This window comes from Micropterus salmoides, unplaced genomic scaffold (assembly GCF_014851395.1).
Source record: "Micropterus salmoides isolate LMB-PRFRI ecotype aquatic unplaced genomic scaffold, ASM1485139v1 Ms_hic_scaffold_19, whole genome shotgun sequence".
Classification (NCBI taxonomy): domain Eukaryota; kingdom Metazoa; phylum Chordata; class Actinopteri; order Centrarchiformes; family Centrarchidae; genus Micropterus; species Micropterus salmoides.
This window is the reverse complement of record NW_024041039.1, coordinates 14,383,996-14,408,455: the sequence shown is the minus strand read 5'-3', so window position 1 is coordinate 14,408,455 and position 24,460 is coordinate 14,383,996. Positions and strand designations below refer to the sequence as shown.

The following is a 24,460-nucleotide window of genomic DNA, read 5'->3' as shown; positions in this document are numbered from 1 at the left end:
CCACAGAAACAAGCGGGCCAAACGAACAGGCAGAAAACATCACACACCAAGAGACTGGGACAGAGCAGCAGCAATCTACAAGGACCAGACACAGACTAAAGACACAAGCAAACAAATATAACTGCCGAACCGGAGCCAGATCTGGTCGCCAGATCTGGTCGCCAGATTGGGATGGAGGCGCCACTCATCTGGGCGAGGGCCCCCCCTCGACATGATGTCTGCCCCTCTGTTCAGCATGCCAGGGATGTATTCTGCTCTGATGGAGAGCAGGTGAGTGTGCGCCCACAGGAGTAGCCGCCTGGCCAGACCCAACAGCTGCGCTGAGCACACCCCATCCTAGCGGTTTATGTTGGCCGCCGCAGCCCTGTAATCGGTGCGGACCAGCACGTGCTGGTCCTGCAGCAGAGAGGAGAATGTCGGATCACCTTCCACACCGTGAGGAGTTCCAGCACATTTATGTGGAGAGCCCTGCGGCCCTGCCACAGACCGCCCACCACCTGAGAAAGGCATTTCCCGCCCCAGCCCATCAGGGAGGCGTCTGTGAAGACCGAGATATGGGAAGTGACCCTGCCAAGGGGAACCCGACTGAAGAGAGAGGGGGTCCCGCCAGTAGACCAGATCAGGGGCCTCTGTCTCACCGTGTCGACATGCATGCGGATGAACCAGCGCTGCAGCCTCCTGATATGGAGGAGGCCCAGGGGGACCACCACGTGAGCTGCCAACATGAGGCCCAGAATAACAGGGTGGTGTGTAGTGCTATCCTGTCTGCATGAAGCGTAATGACCGCTTCAAGGGCTCATATGACACAGCCTGGCTTCTGTGAACCAAGGGGGAACCCCTGGACGCACAGAAGGACTGTGCCATTGATGCCGTGATTATGCACGAGCTCGCAGCCGGGCACTGCCGGGGGATTCCTTCGTCAGAAAAATATCTGTACCGGGTGTGCATATGTTCTGTTCACACAAAGCGAATGTCCGCTGTCCTGGGCTCATACACGTTCTGTGGGGAGGGGGTGTGAAGGGACCTCTGATTGTGAACACAGCTTTTTTTTGACCCATAGCTTACCAGTGGTCCGCTCTGACCGACAAGGGTCGGCCAGCAGCAATGAAACCGGTTGCTAAATGTCATTAGCTGCAGCTAATGTGGAGCAACGTGGGCACACGGAGTCTCCCTGGCCGGCTGATCCAGGCAGACCGCATGCGAGCATCACGTTAGCTATCCGTTAGCTCAACGTTAGCTCCCTAGTAGCGTCGAGGCCGGCGTCATTGGAGGTCAGAATGAGGGAAGCAAGGAGCCGCTCGGAGACCCGTGAATGGGAAGAGTGGAGCCATCCAACTCCCTTTCGGCAACAGCAGATTGAGGGCTTCGTCCAGAGAGCGTGTAGACCGCCACACCTCCTTGTTCTGAATGGCAAGCTATCTGCCCGGCGCCGCCACTCTTCGGGGGGAGAGGCCCACACTGTGGGTGGGAGTAGACTAAAATCCTCAGTGCCGCGCAGGCATGCGGAAGGGGTAAACCCAATAGCGATAGCCTTAGAGGGCGAAGCCTATACGAAATAGAAACACAGTGTGACAGTGACACTTGATCCAAAGCATTTTAGTATTCACAGAGAAGGCCAGGTTGCCATTAAATTATTCACTCCTTATACTGTAAGTAGATCTTGCTAATTGGCTTTTTGAAGAGACTTTCCAATGAATAATAGTAGCATCCATTTTTCTGCAGGCCTAATTAATTCAAGAATGTGTCATTAGTTTTAGGTCACAAGTTTCGATGAATCCTTGGAAAGGCTCTGTGAGGATGAAAACTCCAGCGCACATGCTCACAGCTCTGACTTCTGTTCATTTACAGATACAATTTAACACAATCACACCTGTTGTGTTCCTGGCAGATTGTAGGGACACGTGTAGCCTTATTTCTGCATGTTACAGTACATGGTCTAAAGTATATGGGCAACCACACATGACAGCCATATGTGATTGTTGAATTTCATTCCAAACATTAGTAATGGACATTAAAACTCTGCCTCCACTCTTAGAAGACTGTACACAAGATTTTACAGCCTGGCTGCATTGATTTGCTCCCATTCAGCCACAAGAACATTAATAAGGTCAGGAACTTATGTTGGGTGATGAGGCCTGGCAGCCAGTCTAAGGTCATTCTAATGGTGTTCCACAATTCAAGATTGATGCCAGGGCTCTGTGCAGGCCAGTCAAGTTCTTCTTGACCAAAGTGGGCAAACCATGTCTTCATGGACCTGACCTTCCAAGTGCATGCTAGCCCTATACCTGCCTAGTATATAAACCAGAGGTGCCTATAAAGTTGCTAAATTTTTACAAAAACAAAAGCACTAGCAAAAGCAAATAAATATATAAAACATTCTAAATAATAAATAGCCATTACTGGGAGAAAGGGGCCTTGCCCAAACGTATGCCCAGTTTTTCCTCTCATATGTAGTATTATTGAATGGGCCAAAATACATTTCTGATCTTCTGCTTCGTTACGAACCATCCAGACCTCTCAGGTCGTCTGGGGCAGGTTTGCTTTCTGTCTAAAAAACTAAACAGGGAGAAGCAGCATTCAGTTATTATGCTCTGTATATCTGGAACAAACTCCCAGATAACTGCAGGTCTGCTGTCAGTTCTTTTAAATTAAGACTGAAGACTTTTAATTAAATATTTAAGATTTTTCTTTTTACCACTGCCTTTAATTAGTAGATTGATAACTTACACTGCACTGTAACTTTTACTGTCCTGTTTTCTTTTTCTTTGTTTTTTGCTTTTTACCATTGCTTTTAATTAAATATTTACACGGTGAGAAATTAGTAGGTAATTGAGTGAAAAGATAATGAGAGTGAGACTGAACGGAAGTGAAGGAAGTGGTCTTAAATCTCGCGCCTGAGTGATTTGCAGGAACCTCTGTCCACCTGTAAACACGCAGGTGGGTCCAGAGTATAACTGGATCAAAGTGGCCTGTGGACAGACATGTCCTGGTTTCTCTGTGGTGTCCGAGGGTTTTTGGAGTTTCAGTGGAGCCAAAGATTGCTATGGACCCGAGTACAGACTAGAGAGTAGATTAAGCGTACTTCTCTGTTTATTCTCTTTTCAAAATAATTGTAACTCAATTATTTGCTCAACCCCTCAGCCTCTTTTTATTTTCCATTTAACTCTTTTAACCCTGAATGTACACTGCAGTGTAACTTTTATTATTTTTTAATGTGTATTTTTTCAATTTTCCTATGTTGCTTTTAAACTGTTTTGTATTTCCCTGTTGCTTTTATGTTTTATGTTAAGCACTTTGAATTACCTTGTTGTTGAAATGTGCTATACAAATAAACATTTTTTCATTGTTCTGAAGGTATTTCCTGAATCCTCACAGACTCCTAAAAGCATCTGGATGAAAATGATGTCCAAAAAAAGAGGACAATTATAACCAGTTTCCTAAATTTGGGCTATTTCCACATCCAAAACAAAGATGGTAGCCAGAAATTACATGTGCCCAATGTGTATGACATGAACCCAAATTGAAACGTTTTATAAATCAGTTCAAATAATTTTTTCATAAAAAATCCACATTTCTTAAATATGCCATTCAAAGCTATCTGTATAGGAAGCAAGATAGATGCTTACAATTCTGGGGGAATAGATGCTCTGTGACTTGAATTTAATAATAATACGTCAGAGGCACAAACTGGGACTAGCTCAAACTATGAAAAACATCCTCAGATCAAAAGTACACAAGAATATGTGGGGTGTATACAACGTAAACTTAGCCTACACTGTACCTTCACATACATGTAGTGTACATCTCAATAAGAAGATATTAGTCTAAAACAATATTCTAGAGGAAGACTGAATGATAAGCAAATACATGAGAAAAAGAGGAGAAATTACCAGAGAAATGCAAAGGCAGAAAGAAAGACAGAGTGCGAGAGACAGAGAGAGAGAGAGAGGGGACTTGCACCTCCTTCGTGTGACAGCCCAGCTCCACAGCCTCCTCCTCTGCCTCTCTCTCACCCCTCATGCCGTCTCTCGCATCGACATCTCTCTCCGTCTGCGCAGCTTCTGTTCCGTGTATTTTTCCTCCTCCTCCTCCTTCTTCTCCTCCTTTGTTTTATTCTGATTCTTGATCTTCGGTATGTTCCTCACGTGAAGTCCACAAACTTGCAGCCCCTGTGGATGCCAAGTGAAAAAACAACAACAACAAAGAAGGCAAATGCTCTATCGGGGAAAACGAGGAAAGACCTACGCACATTTGCATGTTTGATTGAGTGCGTTCGCTTGAACGGAGCAACAGTATGGATCTGTCATTCATGGCTGCGCAGGTGACGTATTTCTCCTCATATTTGCACAAAGATGTTTGTCTCGTCCGAACTTTTTACATTTGTCCGTTAATTTCACGGGCGTGGCCGGTCAACAGGTTCATGTGGGGTTTCCAGAATTACAGCTTTTCGATCAAATCTATTAATCAAGATGTATAGAATAATACATTTACTTTCCTTTTCTGGAAAATCAATGTATATATTCATAATGGTGTCAAAATAGTACTTATTTCACTCCTATGGTTATATTACTGTAGTGGTCTTTTAGCAAATACTTTTGATGTAGTTATCCTTTCAAAGTTTATTACGCTTTAGGTATGTTGTAATTCACAAGGACTGTGATTGATTAAAAAAGAAGCATAATAACAATTTTAACTTTAACTGTACAAAGTGCATTTCAAACTGTTACTTATTCTGTTTTATTTTATTTTCGGCAGTAAAATGACACCAGTTTGATTGGACCAAGACCTTGTGGCATATTGTGTTATTTGCATACTGGAATATGTCAATTGACATTGGCTTCATAGAGAACATGCGTCATTGTGCATCTGTTTTGGACATATGGTTTGTTTTCATTAGGACCTCAAATGGTAGGCTCTTCCTCCCCTTCCCTCCAGTGTCTGGGTACTTATGGTTTGTCTTTGCAACTGCTATTAAATGGTTCAGAGCATTATCTTTGCTGCCAATGGCAGTTCTGTGGGCCAGACGAAGCAAAATGCTCCCAAATCTTTTTAAATCAAGGACCCCTAAATACAAATGCACTGGAGCATGGAGCCATCTGTGAATACATTTTTATTTCAGTATGACCTGATTGAAAGAATGGTGGAGTAAAAATAGCATCAAAACAGTCAGCATTACTCACTCATCATTGAGCAAAATTTTAGTGAGTGAAATAATCTAAATCCATGTTGTACTTCACATTACACTGGTGACACAATATCTTCAAGGACTTAATGTGCTCTTACGTTTCTAGAAACTTTGGTAGCAGTGGACGGGGACCAGATTTACAGCCACTTACAGCAGCACAGTCAAAAAGGCACACCATTGTCAGCCTTTAGGAGTTTTTAGGAGTGGGCAGTCAGTTACTTATATTCACAACTGGGAATGGCTGAATACAATAGAGTTTGAAACAGAAGCTGCAGCTGGGGACTTTGCTGTTGATGTAGTATTCTTCTGCCCTGACTATACATGTATGCACAGCTATGCAGTGATCTAAACACACTCCTAGTAGGATGAAGACGAGGAGGCCTTTGACGTCTAATTTGAAAGCAATTGTGAAACCGTGAAAACAGAATTGGACAACAATTCAATGATATACATAATGAATCAGAAAAAATAGTCAGAATAAACACACAGACAGACAGAATAAATGTTTCATAAAATATTGCAGAATTGCAGCAACAGGGAAACAAAATTCACAAAAGTATAAAACTAGTTATCAAACTAGTTACATGCTCCTACATGCCAAGAAGAAACATCATCACCAGTAAATGATCAGAATCAGAATCAGAAGGAGCGTTGTTGCCAAGTGTTTTACACATACAAGGAATTTGCTTTGGTGTTAAGGTGCTACACGCAGACAGACATACAGCTGACATAAATGGATGTAGAAATATATAAATATGTAATAAACAAATGCAAGTTATATAAGAATAACAGAAGAATAGAGAAATATAATACAACTGACAATATAAAAAAATAAAAATAATAATAAAAATAACAATGGAACAACAACAATTTACAATTAACAAAAAATTAACAACAAATATGTGCACTGTGCCAGGTTTGTGCAGGATGAAGTGATCAACATAACATGTAATTTAGTAAACATACACATAACATTAACTATTTTCATAATCAATTAATCTACAGAATTTTTTCAGGATTAATTAGTTAGTCTGTAAAATGAAACTGTGAAAATGCTCATTGCCAACGAATTTAATAATCAATTTGTTCACGACGTCATCGGGCTGTAGCGTCACCGCAGCGCATATTCGCTCCGCACATCCTCTCACTTGGTTGCTCTCTCTCTCTCTCTCTCTCTCGCAAACACGGACAACAGACCCGTCTGTGAATTTAACTGGTTGGTATCATGAACACCTCTGCACAAATCTGTCCAACACAACAATGTCAATGTCGGAGACCCATCTTCAAAACAGTTATTAGCAAGAATGTAAGGAGTCTAGCTAATAAGGATAGTCATGTTAACTTTGGAAAACGAATAAATCGTATAACTGGTAGTCTACAGGTGCGTTCGAGATAACTGGCTGACTTTCGCCGACTTGATAGATAGGGGAAGAAAAACAGCGCCTCCGGTAGACTGCGTGAGCTTACTGTGAATTTATAACAATGATCAGGTCTTGCTCCCACGAGGTCTAGTGACGTGACACCTCGCGGGAGGTAACGCTCTGTGCAATTCTATGCAATTCCCTTCTTAAGGTCCTTTTAGGACACTTTGCTGTTTGAACGCGGTTAACGCCACGTTTTTGCTGAATCTCAAGAAATGGTACTTTTACTAATTGTAATAATATATTAACGATTCTTAACGTTCATAAAATATATACTGATCATTTATCACTATAGATGAACCCCACAAAGAATAGTATAGTAGAAAGAAGAACTTTAATGCATTTTCATATAATTCTTGGCAGGCATGCAAAATTCAGCATAACACCTGTGACAGTCGACTGCTGTCAACTAGTGTTTATGTCCGGGTGACCATTGAAAGTGCAGATCTGGCTCTCTCCCCATTCATTAAGATAGGAGCCTGGTCTTGTTAGTCCAAAATAGCTGCCTGGAAGCGTTGCCAAGGTGGCGGCCAAGTGGCAGGACTTGCCAAAAAGGACTTTGACGTAGCCTATCAAAACAAAACCAACATGGTAGCTAACGAATAACATCTGACTGGTGAGTTCACTGTTGCTTTACCCGGTTCGCTCTTGTAAAATATCCACCGTGTTGCAACTTGTAACTGTGTTTCTCTGATAAACGCTACAATGTGTCGCCTAACCTGGGCGGACCGCCGAAGTAAAGTGGGAAACATTGACTTAACCGTTCATTTTCTTTTTACAAGCCAGGTCTCAGTGTCGATCAGCACTGTGTCTCCCTCCATCTTGTTAGAGACTTTGTGAGAAGACGGCTGCGTGCAGATGCAGAGGGAGGGGAGGGGCTGCTCGGTGAGGGAGAAAGAGGGGCACCCGCTGTCAGGACTTTATGGAAACATATTAATTAACTCAACATCAAACTACATTACATTACATTTATTCATTTATTACATGCTATACATGTCAGAGGTCGCATGCCTCTGGAGCAACTAGGAGTTAAGTGTCTTGTTCAGGGACACAATGGTGGATGGATCACAATGGTGGATGGGTCACAATGGGGGATTGAACCCCGGTCTCTCACGCCAAAGGCATATTCTTTTCCATTGCACCATCACCACCCAAACTATATTGGTATAAACGATATTGTCTAATTTCATATCTCTTTTGAAATTATATCAGTATACCTCATATACCGATATACCGCCCAGACCTAAAACCCAGTGTAACGTCAAACTGGACTTCCTAGATCATATTTAATTGTCTCACTGGTACCAAACAACACGCCTCACCAAACCCCTGTGCTGTTTCAATGCAGGGCTGTTTTTGGTTTGAATCCCTGCTAAGAAAACCAAAACATCTAACAAATATTTAATTATCCAAATTATGGTCTATATTTTTCTGTCCATCGACTAATTTTGTTACGTATAACCTACCTACGTAACATGTAGTATCAGCTGTGCATGGCCACACGTGAGTGGGGACAACAAACACCGGCAGCTGCTATGCTATTCATCTTAAACTCTGGCTTTTAAACTTCATGCGCGGGACTATTTTCTTGATCCCGCTCCCGCTGATTTTGTGACCATTACCGCCCGCTCCTGCAACATGTGTATCCACTCCCGCCCGCACCCGTAAACAATGTGACATGTTTTGTCCCGCGGGACCCGCTGGATCCCAATCCCAATGCAGCTCTCTACTTCATACAAAAAGACCCAAACAAAGAAGCGCTGAACGCAAAATAGGTTAGTAACCTGAGGTCAGTAAACATGTTTAGCTCAGCATTGACCATCTAACGTTAGCTTGCTTCTTGCTTTAGCTACAACCTACCAGAGGTAAGCCCAACTGTCGTTCGTTATGAAAAGATGAATGAAAGACTAATTGAATAATTAACTTATCGTTGCAGCTCTCAGTGTTGGGCGGTAGCGTAGTAGCGTCGTTACTAGTTTAACTACATTTCTCAGTAGCTTGGTGGTAGCATCGCTATTTTCTGAATCAAATAGCTTTTCAGTAACGAAGCCCTTTTATTGGCCGAGTAGTGCGGTAGCTTCCACACACGCTACATTTTCTCAAGTATTTCTGAAGGATCAGTAAGTGACGCCACCGCCACACACAGACCAGTATGTGCGGCCGGCAGAATCGCTTCTGTGATGCTGATATCAGGTACCGATCCTTGGGCTGATGTCTGCGACTTTGCTGCAGTGGAATAAAGACACGCCCGACTGAGTTTACTTTCTATTGTGATAGCTATTGTAACACCTCTTGTGAGAAGGATCAGGGTCCAGCCTGGAAAGCTTGTCCTCTAGTGAGGAGGAAACTTTGATATGTAGTGGCAGAAACCTGTTTCCATGAGATGAGATCTCTCTCTCTTTCTCGCCCATTGCCATGAGTGTTTAGTTTGCAATGTTGCCAGAGCACAAATTCACATATATAAACAATAAAAGATATATAATTAATAATGTGATAATTAAGTTAGCCTGTTTAGTGAAGCTTCATTTAATGTAGAGTAGCTAGTAGCTTAGCTCACCACATTTTCCAAGTAGCTTTCCCAACACTGGCAGCTCTACACATAATTTGTTGAGCTGAACTTTAGTCAAACGCCTTGTGTCTATTCATTCCTGTTGCTAGCGTTAAAAGTGCTGCATGGAGAAACTGTTTTTTCACAAAGTTGAAATGAGTTGAAGTAGGTAGTGGTGGCAGCTGGCCGGAGGGAGTTAACCAGGGAGCTTGAAGTTCCTGGTATTCAACTGGAAACTTACATAATAGAAAGTACTTGTTGTTGGCCATATTGTATTATATATTTCCAGTAGAAAGAAACATCTAAATATCACAATATAAAACGTATTCTACTTGAGTGATAACTTCTCCAGTCTGATCACGAGCACACAGCTGATGGGTACGTGATGTGTTTACAAGACATAACAGATTTAGTGTGACGCAATAGCCGGATGCTCACTTGCTGTTAGGACATGGTCATGGACAGGATGTTCTGTCCTCAGACAGTTACATTGAACAAAATTATAAACACAACACTTTTGTTTTTGCCCCAATTCATCATGAGCTGAACTCAAAGATCTAAAACTTTCTTAATGTACACAAAAGGCCTATTTCTCTCAAATAATGTTCACAGATTTGTGAACAATGATCTTTGAGTTCAGCTCATGATGAATGGGGGTAAAAACTAAAGTGTTGCGTTTATAATTTTGTTCAGTGTAGTTTAATGGCTAACTTAGCAGTCATTAAATCTTACTAAATTACAAAAAAACAATCACAAAACGGCTCAAATAAAAGAGTACCTATAGATAATGCTTCAACCAGGGTGGGCATTTGGAGAAAGTAGATAAAATATTCTTGAAAATATTTGTTTGGTCACAGACCTGACAATGTCAGCTGCTGTGAAACTCGCTTGCTAGTAGCAACAGAATGTTCAACTAAAAACCAACCACAAGTGGCAGAATAATGTTAACAATTGAAGATGACAACTATTTAGTGTAAGGAGTCCTAACCTGGTTTAAATAAGGCTCTGGTTTGATTCCAATTTCCCATGACCTCATTACCTCATACACATTTCCTGCTGCTTTTCCAGTTCACTCTTTTCCCCCCAGCCATATACCTTTCTTCTCAAGAAGGCAGCTCTTTCAGAAAGGTAATGGCTAATGGCCAATTTTTTCTGAGGTTAAATTCATTTCAGTGCCTGTAGTCACTCTGTAATGGTGACTGTGAATGAAGTCAGGCAAATGTCCCTGGAGTTTTGAAGATTCACTTCACAATGGATGATTCTTTGCCCATCCATCTCAGTGTAGCTCTGCTGCCTGCAAGTCATTGGACCTTAGCATTCACTTTGTCTTTAAAAGATGACGGATGTTGCCATAACTGTTCTCTCCTAAAGACAGGTTAAAGTTTTTGAAGAACTGCAACTCAGAGGAGCTGGTTACCGATTTTCTCCCTTAAGCAAGAGAATGACTATAAGAAACAAGATATATCTTACATAAGATATATAAGAAACTAAGCTTTCAAGACAAGATCATGCATCATGTGTGCACCATGTACAGAATAGCAGCTCAGACTGGTAACATAATTGGCCATTGTTTTGCTGCATTTGTCACTCTTCTTTGTCAAAATGGTTTTGTACAATATCACAGAAACATGCTAAATAGCTCTCTACAGAACAATGTGTTTGCTGAATGATTTGCATTTCGCAGCGATGCCTCACTGGTTTGAAATGAGAAAGGCCATACTTCATTAGGTTGAAAGTGGTGGCATCCTCAAGCATTGCAAAACATGGATTAATAGGTGACAATCATAGTGAAGCTTTTGAATACTAAGCTGAGGGCAATGAAGTGATTTGCTCTTTATTGTTTCAAATAGATTGAATTGAGAAATGTTTCAGATAACTTCCTTTAGCTCCTTTAGATTTATTTTTAACTTGAATTCACTTCCAGACCAGTTACTGAGATTGTTAATCACATCGTGTACATCTTTGCACCTTGAGGCTGTCGAAATTATTAAAATGGCAGATGTTAAGGCATCAGCCAATATATTCCCCAGTTACTAAATGATGTTGAGGTCAAGTTTGATGTGTTGTAGACAGGCACCAGAGCCATCCTGGGCATTTTGCCACACAGGGCAGCAAAACTCTTAAGGCTCTGTCTATTCAGAACACAGTGACCCACTGGCCTTGGCCTTTTGCTAATTTTTGCATGTGCTCATGTGCATGCACATGCACGCACAGACCTTTTTAAAATGTACTATAAGCAACATTTGATTCCCATGCATAAGAAAAAAGCACAGAAGGAATGTTAACACAGCAATTTCTATGTGCATTTCCTTTCCTTACCATCACTTAAATATCTGGATAGTTAACTCTTAAATGAGATGCCATAGGTCTATTTCCATATTCTCACACAGATATTTTGTCTTTTCATGACAGGCCATCATTCTCATTACTCAATTACTTATTCAGTGAAGCTGTGGCTCTGAGTCATTCTACGTGACAGGGCTGCCCATCTCTGCTTGTGTTAGACGGGAGAGATGAGAGTGAAAAGATGAGGATAGATGGTTGACAGCCTCACACAAACAGAGCCATTTGTATTTACTCACAGACTAGGAGCAGGCAATACAATCAAATACACTTTGTTGCCTAATGATAGGAGAGTACAATAAAAAGTCAATACAAAAGAGTAGATGATTTTAAAGTTAGTAGATGTGTTTATGCCAGAGATGGGGACTCGAGTTAAAGACTCGGACTCAAGTCCGACTTAAGTTGCACACACAGTGACTTCAGACCCGATTTGAGACTCATCCTCAAAAGTACGGTCTAGACCTGCTCTTTTATGAAAAGCGCTGTGAGATAACTGTTGTTGTGATTTGGCGCAATATAAATAAAATTGAATTGAATTGAATTGAAAAGACTTCAGGCTTGACTTGGACTTGAGGTGCGGGACTTGTCTGAAATTTCTGATGAGCACCCTGCGTTACCTGTAACCTACCTATGTAACATGTAGTATCAGCTGCGCACCAGCAGCTGCTGTGCCATTCATCATAAACTTTGGCATTGAAACTTCATACAACAACACCCAAACAAAAAAGTGCTGAATGCAAAATAGGTTAGTAACCTGAGGTCAGTAAACATGTTTAGCTCAGCATTGGCCATCTAAAGTTAGCTTGCTTCCTGCTTTAGCTACGACCTACCAGAGGTTAGGTCCGACTGTCGTTCGTTATGAAAAGATGAATGAACGACTAATTGAATAATTAACTTATCGTTGCAGCTCTCAGTGTTGGGCAGTAGCGTCGCTACAAGTAGTGCCGTTACTAGTTTAACTAAACTTTTATTTAGTTATAACGTTACACTGGGTTTGAGAGTCTGGGGGATGTGTTGACTTACAGTAGTTTATAAGCTGTCATAAGTGGTAGACGCATTGTACATTAGGCTATATTATTGTGCTCTGTAAGTGAAAAACAGGTTATAGGTTTTATTGTTGATCCTGTAATGTTACTGTTTTATTTAGTTAACGTTACATTGGGTTTGAGAGTCAGTGGGTATGTTGACTTCAAGTAGTTAAGCTGTCATTAATTGCATTGCACATTACAGTGTGTTCGGTAAGTGAAAAAACAGGTTACAGTTACAGAATTCCTTATAGCTATACAGTTTTATAAGCAGCCTGGATTGAACGCAGCAGGTGATACAACATTCATTATAACCACGAGAGACTTGAGACTTGACTTGGACTCTAGCTCAGAGACTTGTGAACATCTCTGGTTTATGAAGCTTACAACCAGTGTTTATTTGTAAATTGCAGACTTTTTTGCTAAAAGCTACTTTGATTATAAGGTCAAAATAGAATTACTGGAACAAATGCACTGTAAGTGAAATATGACTAAATACTGGCTGGAGACATAATGAGAAAGAAGACTTGTTTGTGCACCATTACCCTGTGATATGAATACTGATATGGTATTGCAAGTTGAGTAGTTCGCAGGTGAGATTATTTTATTTTATAACACACTTTTTAGAAATTGCAGCCACCACAAGGCTTATACCAAGACCATCTTTGTGCTCAGTTGCATAAAGAATTCAATTACATAATCATGTTATCTCACTGTGCATTCTTCATGCCCAGATTGTCCCTTTTAAAATAAATCGCCTGGTCTGTATAGTAGAGGCTTATTTGAAGAGCCTAATAATGGCACACCAGCCTTTTCATCTCTAGGAGTTCCTTTCCCCTCTGGTATTTCGTCTGTTTTTTTCAGCAATTGGTTTTATATGAAAGATGTATTCTTGAGATAGTGAAAACTTGCAACAGCCCCTGATTTGCTTCCACTTTTATGACCCTGCACTGTAAACAGGTTGAGAAAATAGCAATAACATAAACCAATTAGAGCTGAATGCACAATCAATGCTTTAAACATGTGAAAAGCAGAATCTGTGTTTGTTAGGTCACATCTTTCCAGAAAGAGCTATTTGAGAATTTGAAGCCTTTTCAGTGTCATTCATGCTAATGTTTGTCCCTTCATGTCTATACTCTAAACTAAAATTGGCAGGATAATGTTTAATCAAACCGCAATGCATGTAAATTAGCTTTTTGTATGTCTGTGTGTGCAGCAGTGCATTCCAAAAACAGTGGGTTGTCCACTGATCGGTGGTGCGATCCCTGGCTCCTCCAGTCTGCATGTCGAAGTGTCCTTGGGCAAGATACTAAACTCAAACTGCGTGTGGTGTGCGAATATGTGTGAATGTTACATTCTTTTTTTTTTTAAACCTGTCCTGCACAGCAGCCTGGTATAGAGTATGATGAGATGGATACAATATTGTGCCAGACAGATTTTACTTTAACAAGAGCATATTAATATACTCCTTTGTCTGTTTTATTTTTTATTTAATTAGGTATTGATTTGTCACTGGGCCGGACGGGGGGCAGACATGGGGATGGGGGGGCACAGACATCGCACAAACAGACAGCACAGAGAAAGGACAACACCTGCAAGAGAAGGGGGATGGGGGTGGGGACAACAGGAAATAGCAGAGGGAAACACCAATTGCAGAAAGCAACGAAACCTGCAAGAGAATAGGGAGGGGGGCTTGAGGTGGAGAAAAAGCAACTACAAACAAACAAACAAAAAAGAAGACAACCAGCCGAATAGCAGCAATAAACAGCTGACATAGGAAGACAACTAAGAGGGAAATGAAAACAAGAAACAGTCACGCACAATTATTAAGCAACACAGCACAGCCACGAGAACTGGAATAATAATGTGAATGTTACTTTCTGTTTCTGATGAGCACTTGGCAACTTAGTCTCTGCCATCAGTGTATGAATGTGTGTGAATGGATGAATGTGACGTAGTGTAAACGCACTTAAAATCGTCAGAAGCCAAGAAACGTACATGTGCTGACCATTATATTTATAGGCTACAAAGATCCAGTGTGTAAGTTAAAAAGTACACCGTGTTGATGGGGAAAATATACAGATAGCCTTAAAAGCAATGAAGATTCTTGATGATTGATAGATAATTATCACTGCTGAGTTGAAGGAAAGGTCAGGCGCTTCATAGCAGGGACACTTCATAGTTTACTCTCACTTGATGGATCTAGAACAAAAGAGGAAGGAACATTCAGAACAAACAGAATGTGTTACATTTTGGTTCGAGGTTTGCTTTGGCTGACTGATTATTTTAAGACATCCTCTACATAATCAAACCCAGATTTTAAAGACCAAAAATAGAAGAGAGTCACTGCCGCTGCAGGTGGTTTTGTTAAATGAGCAGCCCTATGTTCAGCATCTTCCCGTTTAAGTCTATGATCTCAATGGGAAAATTTGGCAAACCACCAGGAAATTGCAGGCCTCACTTTCTGTCTCTGATCTGATCAGTACAGAACTGCAGAAACCCCACACCCTCCAGGAGGGGCCAAAAAAAAAACAACTAACATATTTGTATGTCATTTTTAGTTCTTATCACGCTGATGTAAATTCAGATGTTTTTCAAGTTCAAGTTTGTTTGTGATGCTATAAATAGGGGATTTCACGTCACGATTGACAGCTTAGCCATGCTCGCGGTTGAATTGGCTAGGTGTATGGATGGGATCACATTACTGTGGATCCAATCCTGATCACTGCTGCACAGACTCTGTCTCCAAATGACGTCACCAGCGCAAGCCGTTTCCAGGCTTAATTTTGTACAGTGATAGTAAGTGGAGACGCGTCATTCATCTTTATACCGTACCTCCCTTTACCAGCCTGGTGTGGGAACACATTTTGACAAATAAACGCAGGTTTCCATTAAATGCCTGGTCTGGTTTTTGTATAAGTCTTCTTTGGATGTATAAAACCTCTTAAACCCCGTCAACATGTCAGTTTGAACATGCTACACATCATTAGATTGGTTAGATTTTCCACAATCAGTTGTTCAGTTCATTTAACGGAAACAACAAGCCCATCACCTGGTGAGGATGCTTTTTGCTTGGAACCTGTAAGCTTTAGCCTCTGTCGTAGTAGCCAACAAGAGCATATTTATTTAAGCAGGAAAAATTCTAAAGGTTAAAACTAGTGGACAGCTGAGAGCTCTTTACAGTGATTGATAAAAATAATGCTGCTTTCTCTGCTGCTACATTACTGTACATAATTTCCTGGTGTCTCAGTGCTATGTTACCTTACAATATTTTTGCACTGTAGACACAGAGATTTCCCAGCTATTTTGCACGTGCAAGGAGGAATTGCATATTGAAAGAAGTCCTGGGGAGACTGAAAGGGAGATTTAATGGACTGTGACAACCACATATATAGTAATAATGGTGTTCTCTGATAGACCTAACCCCAACTGCATGATGCTTCCTATATAACTTTCCCTATGATATTTAGCAGGTATGAATTATGTATTCCTACATAAATAATCTATTCTCCACCCATCCTGAGCTAATTTTAAAGCATCTTTATCCCTTGGATGGATATGTTTCTGAATAAACCTGAGCTATGATTTGGGGTGAAACACTTTGATGAATATTGCCTCAGCCTGAACATCTTTTTAAACGCTGACATTTTTGCCATTAAAGCACACATACATTTCAAATCTGATTTCAGCTCTGGCAGTTTTTATGATGAAAAGGAAATACGGGTGGAAATTATACAGTGGGTGGTTGCTTTGCTTTGGTGAAGGCCACAAGGCAACAGCTGATTACACAATATTAAGGAGGAAGCATAGATGAATTATGATAATAGGTAAACATCGCCACAGCTGCTGTAATTTCTTTGGATCATTATGCATTTTTTGGAATCATTAGCATGCTAAGCTTAAAGTAATAAAATATATGTGTGTTCAATTCAATTTTATTTATATAGCGCCAAATCACAACAACAGTTATCTCACAGTGCTTTTTATAAAAGAGCAGGTCTAGACCGTACTCTATGATGTTATTTACAGAAGCCCAACAATTCCCACCAAGAGCAAGCACTAGGCGACAGAGGCAAGGAAAAACTTTTTAAGAGGCAGAAACCTCGAGCAGAACCATGGCTCAGGGTGGGCGGCCATCTGCCTCGACTGGTTGTGGGTGAAGGGGAGAGAGAGAGATAGAGACAGAGAGAGAGAGAGACACACACACATACACACACAGATCCAGACTCCACAGCTCCAGAGCCAGAAACACCTGCAGGAAGTGATTGGAGAGACGAGAAAGCACAAGACTACCGGAAAGGGGAGAAGTTGTGTTAGTAACATGCAATAATGGGATGAGGTTGCATTCAGAGGGAGAGAAAGTAGAGGAGAGAGGAGCTCATTGCATCATAGGAAATCAGCATAACTAAGGGATGGTTCAGGACTCACCTGAGCCAGCCCTAACTATAAGCTTTATCAAAGAGGAAAGTCTTAAGCCTACTCTTATATGTGGAGATGGTGTCTGCCTCCTGAACTCAAACTGGAACCTGGTTTCACAGGAGAGGAGCTTGATAGCTGGCGTTCAGCTATCAAGCTGGCTCCTAGTCTACTTTTGGAGACTCTAGGAACCACAATAACCCTGCATTCTGGGAGCGCAGTGCTCTGGTGGGGTAGTAAGGTACTATGAGCTCTTTAAGATAAGATGGTGCCTGACCATTAAGAGTTTTGTAGGTTGATTTTAAATTCTATTCTGGATTTTACTGGAAGCCAATGCAGAGAAGCTAAGGACAGGAGAAATGTGATCTCTTTTCCTGGTTCCTGTCAGAACACGTGCTGCAGCATTCTGGATCAGCTGAAGAGTCTTAATGGACTTTTTCGAGCAGCCTGATAATAAAGAATTGCAGTAATCCAGCCTAGAAGTAACAAATGCATGGACTAGTTTTTCTGCATAATTTTTAGACAGGATATTCCTGATTTTCGCAATATTACGTTGGTGAAAAAAGGCGGTCCTTGAAATTTGCTTATTGTGAGACTTAAACGACATGTCCTGATCAAAGATAACTCCAAGATTCCTCACAGTGGTGCTGGAGGCCAGGGCGATGCCATCAAGGGAAACTATATATTTAGATAATGCGTCACGGAGGTGCTTAGGCCCCAGAACAATAATTTCAGTTTTATCTGAGTTTAAAATGAGAAAATTACAGGTCATCCAGGTTTTAACATCCTGAAGGCACATTTGAAGTTTAGCTAACTGATGAGTTTCATCTGGCTTGATCGATAGATATAACTATCATCTGCATAACAATGAAAGTTTGTGTAATATTTCCTGATAATATTGCCTAAGGGAAGCACATATAAAGTGAAGAGGTTTGGTCCGAGGACAGATCCTTGAGGAACTCCATGACTAACTTTGGCGTGCATGGAGGACTCATCGTTAACATGTACAAACTGAAATCGATCTGATAAATAGGACTTAAACCAGCTTAGAGCTTTAATGCCAATGAAATGTTCCAGTCTCTGCAATAGGATCTGATGGTCAATGGTATCATATGCAGCACTAAGATCTAATAAAACCAGTACAGAGACAAGTCCTTTGTCTGATGCAATAAGGAGGTCGTTAGTAATTTTCACCAGAGCTGTCTCTGTGGTATGATGAACTCTAAATTCTGACAGAAAATCCTCAAATAAACTATTGCTCTGTAGAAAGTCACACAGCTGTTTAGCAACTGCTTTCTCCGTGATCTTAGAGAGAAATGGCAGATTAGATATAGGTCTATAGTTGGCTAAAACATCCGGATCAAGTTTGGGCTTTCAGAAGAGGTTTAATTACAGCTACTTTAAAGTGCTGTGGTACATAGCCTGTTGATAGAGATAGATTGATCATATCTAGTATAGAAGTGCTGACTAAGGGTAAAACTTCTTTAAGCAGCCTAGTCGGGATGGGGTCTAAGAGGCAGGTTGATGGTTTAGATGAAGAAATTATTGAAGTTAGTTGGTAAAAAGCAAAAAAGCAGTCTAAACATATATCTTGTTCTACAGCTGTTTCTAAGGTTCCTGAGTTTAGAGATAAGTCGGTGCCAGTTAAAGGCAGGTCTTGGTGAATTTTGTTTCTAATAGTTAGAATTTTATCATTAAAGAAGCTCATGAAGTCGTAACTACTGAGAGCTATGGGAATACATGGCTCAATAGAGCTGTGACTCTCTGTCAGCCTGGCTACAGTGCTGAAAAGAAACCTGGGGTTGTTCTTATTTTCCTCTATTAATGACGAGTAGTACGCTGCTCTGGCATTACGGAGGGCCTTCCTATAAGTTTTAATACTATCTTGCCAAATTAAACGAGAATTTTCCAGTTTGGTGGAATGCCAATTCCTCTCAAGTTTCCGCGATATTTGCTTTAATTTGCGAGTTTCAGTATTATACCATGGAGCTAACCGTCTTTGTTTTATTATTTTCTTTTTTAGAGGGGCTACAGAGTCGAGTGTCATTCGCAGCGAGCCTGCAGCATCGATTTGGGAGGGACTGAAATTAGCATAGGAGTCCTCCGTTACTTTGTGACTTGATAATGAATTTAGAGCTGATGGAATCGCATCCTTAAATTTAGCTACAGCACTATCAGACAGACGTCTTGTATAGAAATTTTTGCCCAATGGCGTGTAGTTCAGCAATACAAACTCAAAAGTTATCAAATAGTGGTCAGATATAGAGGGATTCTGTGGGAACACTATTAAATGTTCAATTTCAATAGCATATACCAACATCCACATGAATATTAAAATCCCCTACAATAATAACTTTGTCCGTTTTAAGGACTAAAGTTGACAAAAACTCTGCAAATTCAGATAAGAATTCAGAGTACGGACCAGGTGCTCAGTACACTATAACGAAAAGAATTGGTTGCAGTGATTTCCAACTTGGGTGTGAAAGACTAAGAACAAGGCTTTCAAATGAGTTATAATTTAGTTTAGGTTTAGAGCTGATTAGTAGGCTAGAGTTGAAGATAGCTGCAACTCCATCTCCTCGGCCTGTGCATCGAGGAATGTTGTCATGGATTTGGTCCACTAATAAACTTGGCCAGATTTCTAGAAATGAGAGCAGCTCCTTCCCAAGTGGGATTGATGCCGTCTCTCCGAATCAGACCAGGTCTTCCCCAGAAAGTCTGCCAATGATCTACAAAGCCCACATCGTTTGCTGGACATCACCTCGACAACCAGCGGCAGAATGACAACATGTGGCTATACATGTCATCACTGGTCAGATTTGGCAGGGGTCCAGAGAAAAATACGGTGTCCGACATTGTATTTGCATATGTACACACCGATTCAACATTAATCTTAGTGACCTCCGATTGGCGGGAGTCATTACCGCCAACGTGAATAACAATCTTACTGTATTTACATTTATCCTTAGCCAGCAGTTTCAAATAAGACTCAATGTCGCCCGCTCTGGCCCCAGGGATGCACTTAACTATGGCCGCTGGCTTTGCTAACTTCACGTTTCTCAAAATGGAGCTGCCAATGATAAGAGTTGGTTTCTCAGCAGGTGTGTCGCTGAGTGGGGAAAATCTGTTAGAGACGTGAACAGGTTGGTGATGACCAGTGGGCTTTGAATGCTTACGACTATTCACCCAGCCACCCCTTCCTGGCTGCTCAGGGGATGCCGGGGGACGGCTACCACAGGCTAACTCAGGCCGTTCTGCACCGACTACCGGGTACTGGCTAGCTACAGTAGCTAAAGACTGATCTACCAAGGTGCGGAGCCGGACTTCTAAATCACTGAGCCTCGCCTCCATGTCTAAAAATAAACTACATTTATTACACGTACCATTATATATGGTTATATGGTGAGTCTCCAGCTTGTCAGGAGATGTCCATTAAACTGTTTTCATCCCTGGGTGCAATTTAAATTACCCCTGTGAGTACAAACAGAATGAGTGAAGAATGATTTCTTGCTGGTTTGATCACATTTCTCAGGCATAATATAAAAGGGGAGGGTTTTCAAATTTGTTTTCCATTTTTCCATTTTTGGTTTTCACCTCGTTTGAACTTTAGAAACCCTAGTGACTTCAAACAATGCCTCTCTGATGATACTAACAGCAGAAACCTTCTTTTGATTTGTTCTGTTTCACTGGGCTTTAACTCTTTGAGTCTGACCTTGGGTTTGTTCAAAGAAACCTGTCCTGAAACTAATGACATAGTGTACATACAGGCCTTGCTTTCTTTGTTTCCCTCTCACTCACCTCTTGTTCAGTCTGCACAAGAGCTGGGGTTATATTGATCATGATGTACTTTTCACTTTTCACCCAAATGATACCATTTCCCTAAGAGGAAAAATCTTCTGTTTTGATTGCAAGGCAGCATTTGAGGTTTCAGTGACAGCCACAGCTCAAGAACAATTTGACTGTATCTACACAGCATCTCATTATCTGGGATTATGTGACAGCCCCTTCCTATTTGAACTCAATTACTGTATTTCAGTCTCGTAGCTCGTGTGTGCCAGATGCATCTAATAATTTAGGCTACAAATGGACTAGTTTCAATTTCCCTGCTGATGAACTCCTCCAAAGGTAAATCACAGCCCTCCTCTGTGCTAAACTACAATGTGTTGCTGCTGTTGTCTTACATCAGCTATTTTTGGCATACAGTACCAGCCAAGCCTCGCACACACATATCCACAGCTCTTATGATGTTTTATATAAAGCAAATGTGATTATGACCTTCTCATTTCGGGTGCATGTATCTTTAATGCCCAGATGAGGAATCTGGCACTTATAGTACAGTCAGAGGTATTATTTATGGAAATCATTTGGAATGCCCACTGGTATGCATGAGTGGTGGAGAAGTACACTAACATAGATTTTTCTTAAAATGTTGAATTTATAATGATGCTTACAAGGAGTTGTGAATCAATTCACAGCTAGAGCTTCAAGCTTTTCTTTGCAGATGCTTGTGGTGTGTTTGAGCTAAATACCATAATGTTGGATTCATTGTGCACCAATCTTGGTAGTGCATATGGATCTATGGTCTCTCTGTTGCTTCTCTGTTTCACTGTTCTACCCCTTAACTATTTAAAGAGAAGCAAAAACATTACATTTATTTACTGAGCTTTTTAATCACGATTTGAGGCATTTCGCTCTGGTCAAAATGACTGAATGAGTATCAAGCTTCTTAATGTTGCAAATATGTAGTGCAACACAGCAATCTGGTGTGCAGTGTGTACGTCACATATCCATTTGGGCTTACAGCTACTCTGTAAGCATTACACAGCCCTTACAGGGCGGATGCTGTGTAGGATTATAATTTACGCACCAGTGTGTAATAAAACGTTCAGACACTTGTATAATTTAGAAGCAATGATATTGTTTATTGCTACAATTACTGATGAAAGACTGAACATGCTGTAATTGATCGCTTTCACACCTGAGAGTCTTGTTTGCTTCTTAGTGATGCTCTCAGCTTACACACAAACACATAAACAAGCAAGGCTTGGTGCCCTGACGCCCACCTCATTTCTCCCTGTGATATATATCCATCTCACAGTGAAAGCCACAGAAATCTCTTTATTTATAGCCTGTGATTTATGAACAGAAGACCCAAAACAATAAACACAGCACCTTAAAGTACAAGAGTGTGTGTGTGTGTGTGTGTGTGTGTGTGTGTGTGTGTGTGTGTGTGTGTGTAAATGCATGTAATCAGCTGAATTAGGAACTTTTCGTTGAAATGGAATACATCGCATATGATTTGACTGTTGTGTTTGGTCACATTACTTACCATCTGTTTTACACTGTGTTGCCAGAATGCCAAAGGCACATTTCCATTTCATGTAATATTATGAACAATAAAGTTTCTTCTTATAATCCATAAACAAAGGAACATGTCTTTCCTTGATGTCATACTATAAATGTGCACATTTACATATACACATGGACGTACACATGTTAATTCTAGACTGGGAATGCAGAGTGAGGGAGCCCGGCTGAATTGTTACAGTATCTGAAAGCACTAATTAGGCCAACACGGCACTCAAGTGACAAATTCATGACACCCCTAGCTGTCCCCTCCCCCCACAGGGGAAAACATTCAGAATGCATCCATTCATAAATGCTGTTGCCAACCTGCAGCATTAGGGGCAGCAGGGGTCGGCAAATAAGTCTGGCATCGGGCCAATTTTTTTTCAAGCTGTTACATGGCGGGCCAGAACATAGTCAAATTTTTTCAAATCCTTGGATGCACGTGAGCATGATTAGCTCAGTCAGTAGTATGCAATACTCCCAGTGAGAGGGTTGTATGATCGATTCCAAATAATTGCGGATTGACCCTTGTTACACAAATTGATTATAAGGACACTTTTGCTCATGCAAACAAAAAAGCATGTGCTGCAGTGTGTGTGCGCGTCCCAGCGTTTGATCGGCATTCGTAAACCTATGGACGCTTATATTTTCCCTGAGGAAATTCTGTCATGGGCAGCTGAGTGCAGAAGCGGAGAACCGAGGTGTGGACCCAAATGCAGACTGTAGGCAAAGTGTTTACAGTTCAAAAGATTTATTTAAACAAAACTCAGCAGGCTTACGCTGGGAGCACAGTGGCAAATATTCAAACAAAATGTAACTCCAAACAAAAAATAATTCAAAGTAAAGAATCCAAGAGCAGGTAATATCCACAAAATAATACAAAAAAACACAGGGACAAGACAGAACACTCAGCACAGACGAGGACTTCACAAAACACTGAACACAACTGAGGACAATATATACACAGACAAATGAGCAGGGAGGGAAGCACAGCTGAAACACATCAGGTAATCAACAACAGGAACAAAGCCAGACAAGAACACCAGGCACAGAGGAATACAAAACAAAACAGGAAGTAAAGTACTCGGGAACACGAGGACAGATCTACCAAAGTAAAACACAAAACATGGAAAGACTGCAAAATTAGGGCAATGACAGAGACCAGACCAAACAGGAGACAGGACTACACAGGACTACACTAAAACATGACGACATAAGACTAAGGACTAAGACACAGACCAAAATAATAAAACATTAGAAGTACACAGACCAGGAAAAACACTAAACATGAACTAAAGCACAAGACTAAGAACTAAAACGCAGGACTAAGAACTAAGAGACACGACAGATACTATGAAACTTAAACATGCGAATGAACAAAAGACTAGATTAAGCTAAAAAAAAAAAAAACATGACACGATCAAATAAAGCTATGAAACCTATGAAAACAGACTAAACAGGAAAAACATGAACGCACAACCAAATCCCTACAAATTCAGGGGAATCCGATCACGCGTTTACTGACAACTTTTTCAGAGGTGTGTCAAGCAGGCCAGAGACTTTTGAATGTCCTTCAGAACTTTTCAAAGTAAAAGCTGTTAATAAACTCAACATAAAGCATTGCTGCAAAAAACATTCTCGCACTTTTATTTTGGAGGCACAATCACTTAAGAGCTGTCATGACAAATCTATTTCAGCACCAGCTGCTATCAATTTATTTGTTTTTTATTTTTCTGCTATCAAAGCAATATTATTGCTGGCGGGCCAGTTCTGGCCTGTGGGCCACCTATTACCGACCACTGATCTACAGCACTGTGGCAGCTACATCAGGGCAGGCGGTGAGATGCTAATTTATTTTTTATTTTACAGTAGGACATTTACACACTATAGAAACATCAGAGTAAAGAATCATTTCAACAAACACATTGGGCCTCATGCAACAACATTTCCCTCTTACATTTTTCTGTGAGGTTTGCTTGTAATGTTTTTTGTCAAATTCAGCAAACTCTCCAGATGGACGAATGTGTTATCATTAGCAAGTTTCATTCACAAAAATGTTACCAAAGAGTAAAAAGAAAAATTTCCCATTGCAGATCTTCAAGTCCTGCTGTTGGAAATCAGTGATATTTTAGTGGTATTACAGGACCAGAAAGCATTTATAGCCCAAGCTAAT

At 40.9% G+C, this 24,460-nt stretch overlaps 1 protein-coding gene across 1 annotated transcript in view; it reads left to right on the top strand.

The window, feature by feature from the left end:
* Positions 1–3,986: 3,986 nt before the first annotated feature.
* Positions 3,987–24,460, top strand: part of LOC119910746 (uncharacterized protein C14orf132) — a 42,517-nt gene continuing 22,043 nt past the window's right edge. Inside the window, exon 1 of the mRNA XM_038729544.1 lies at positions 3,987–4,321. Within this exon, the coding sequence (XP_038585472.1) occupies positions 4,295–4,321 (27 nt within the window). The 5' untranslated portion in view covers positions 3,987–4,294. The remainder of the gene's footprint in view (positions 4,322–24,460) is intronic.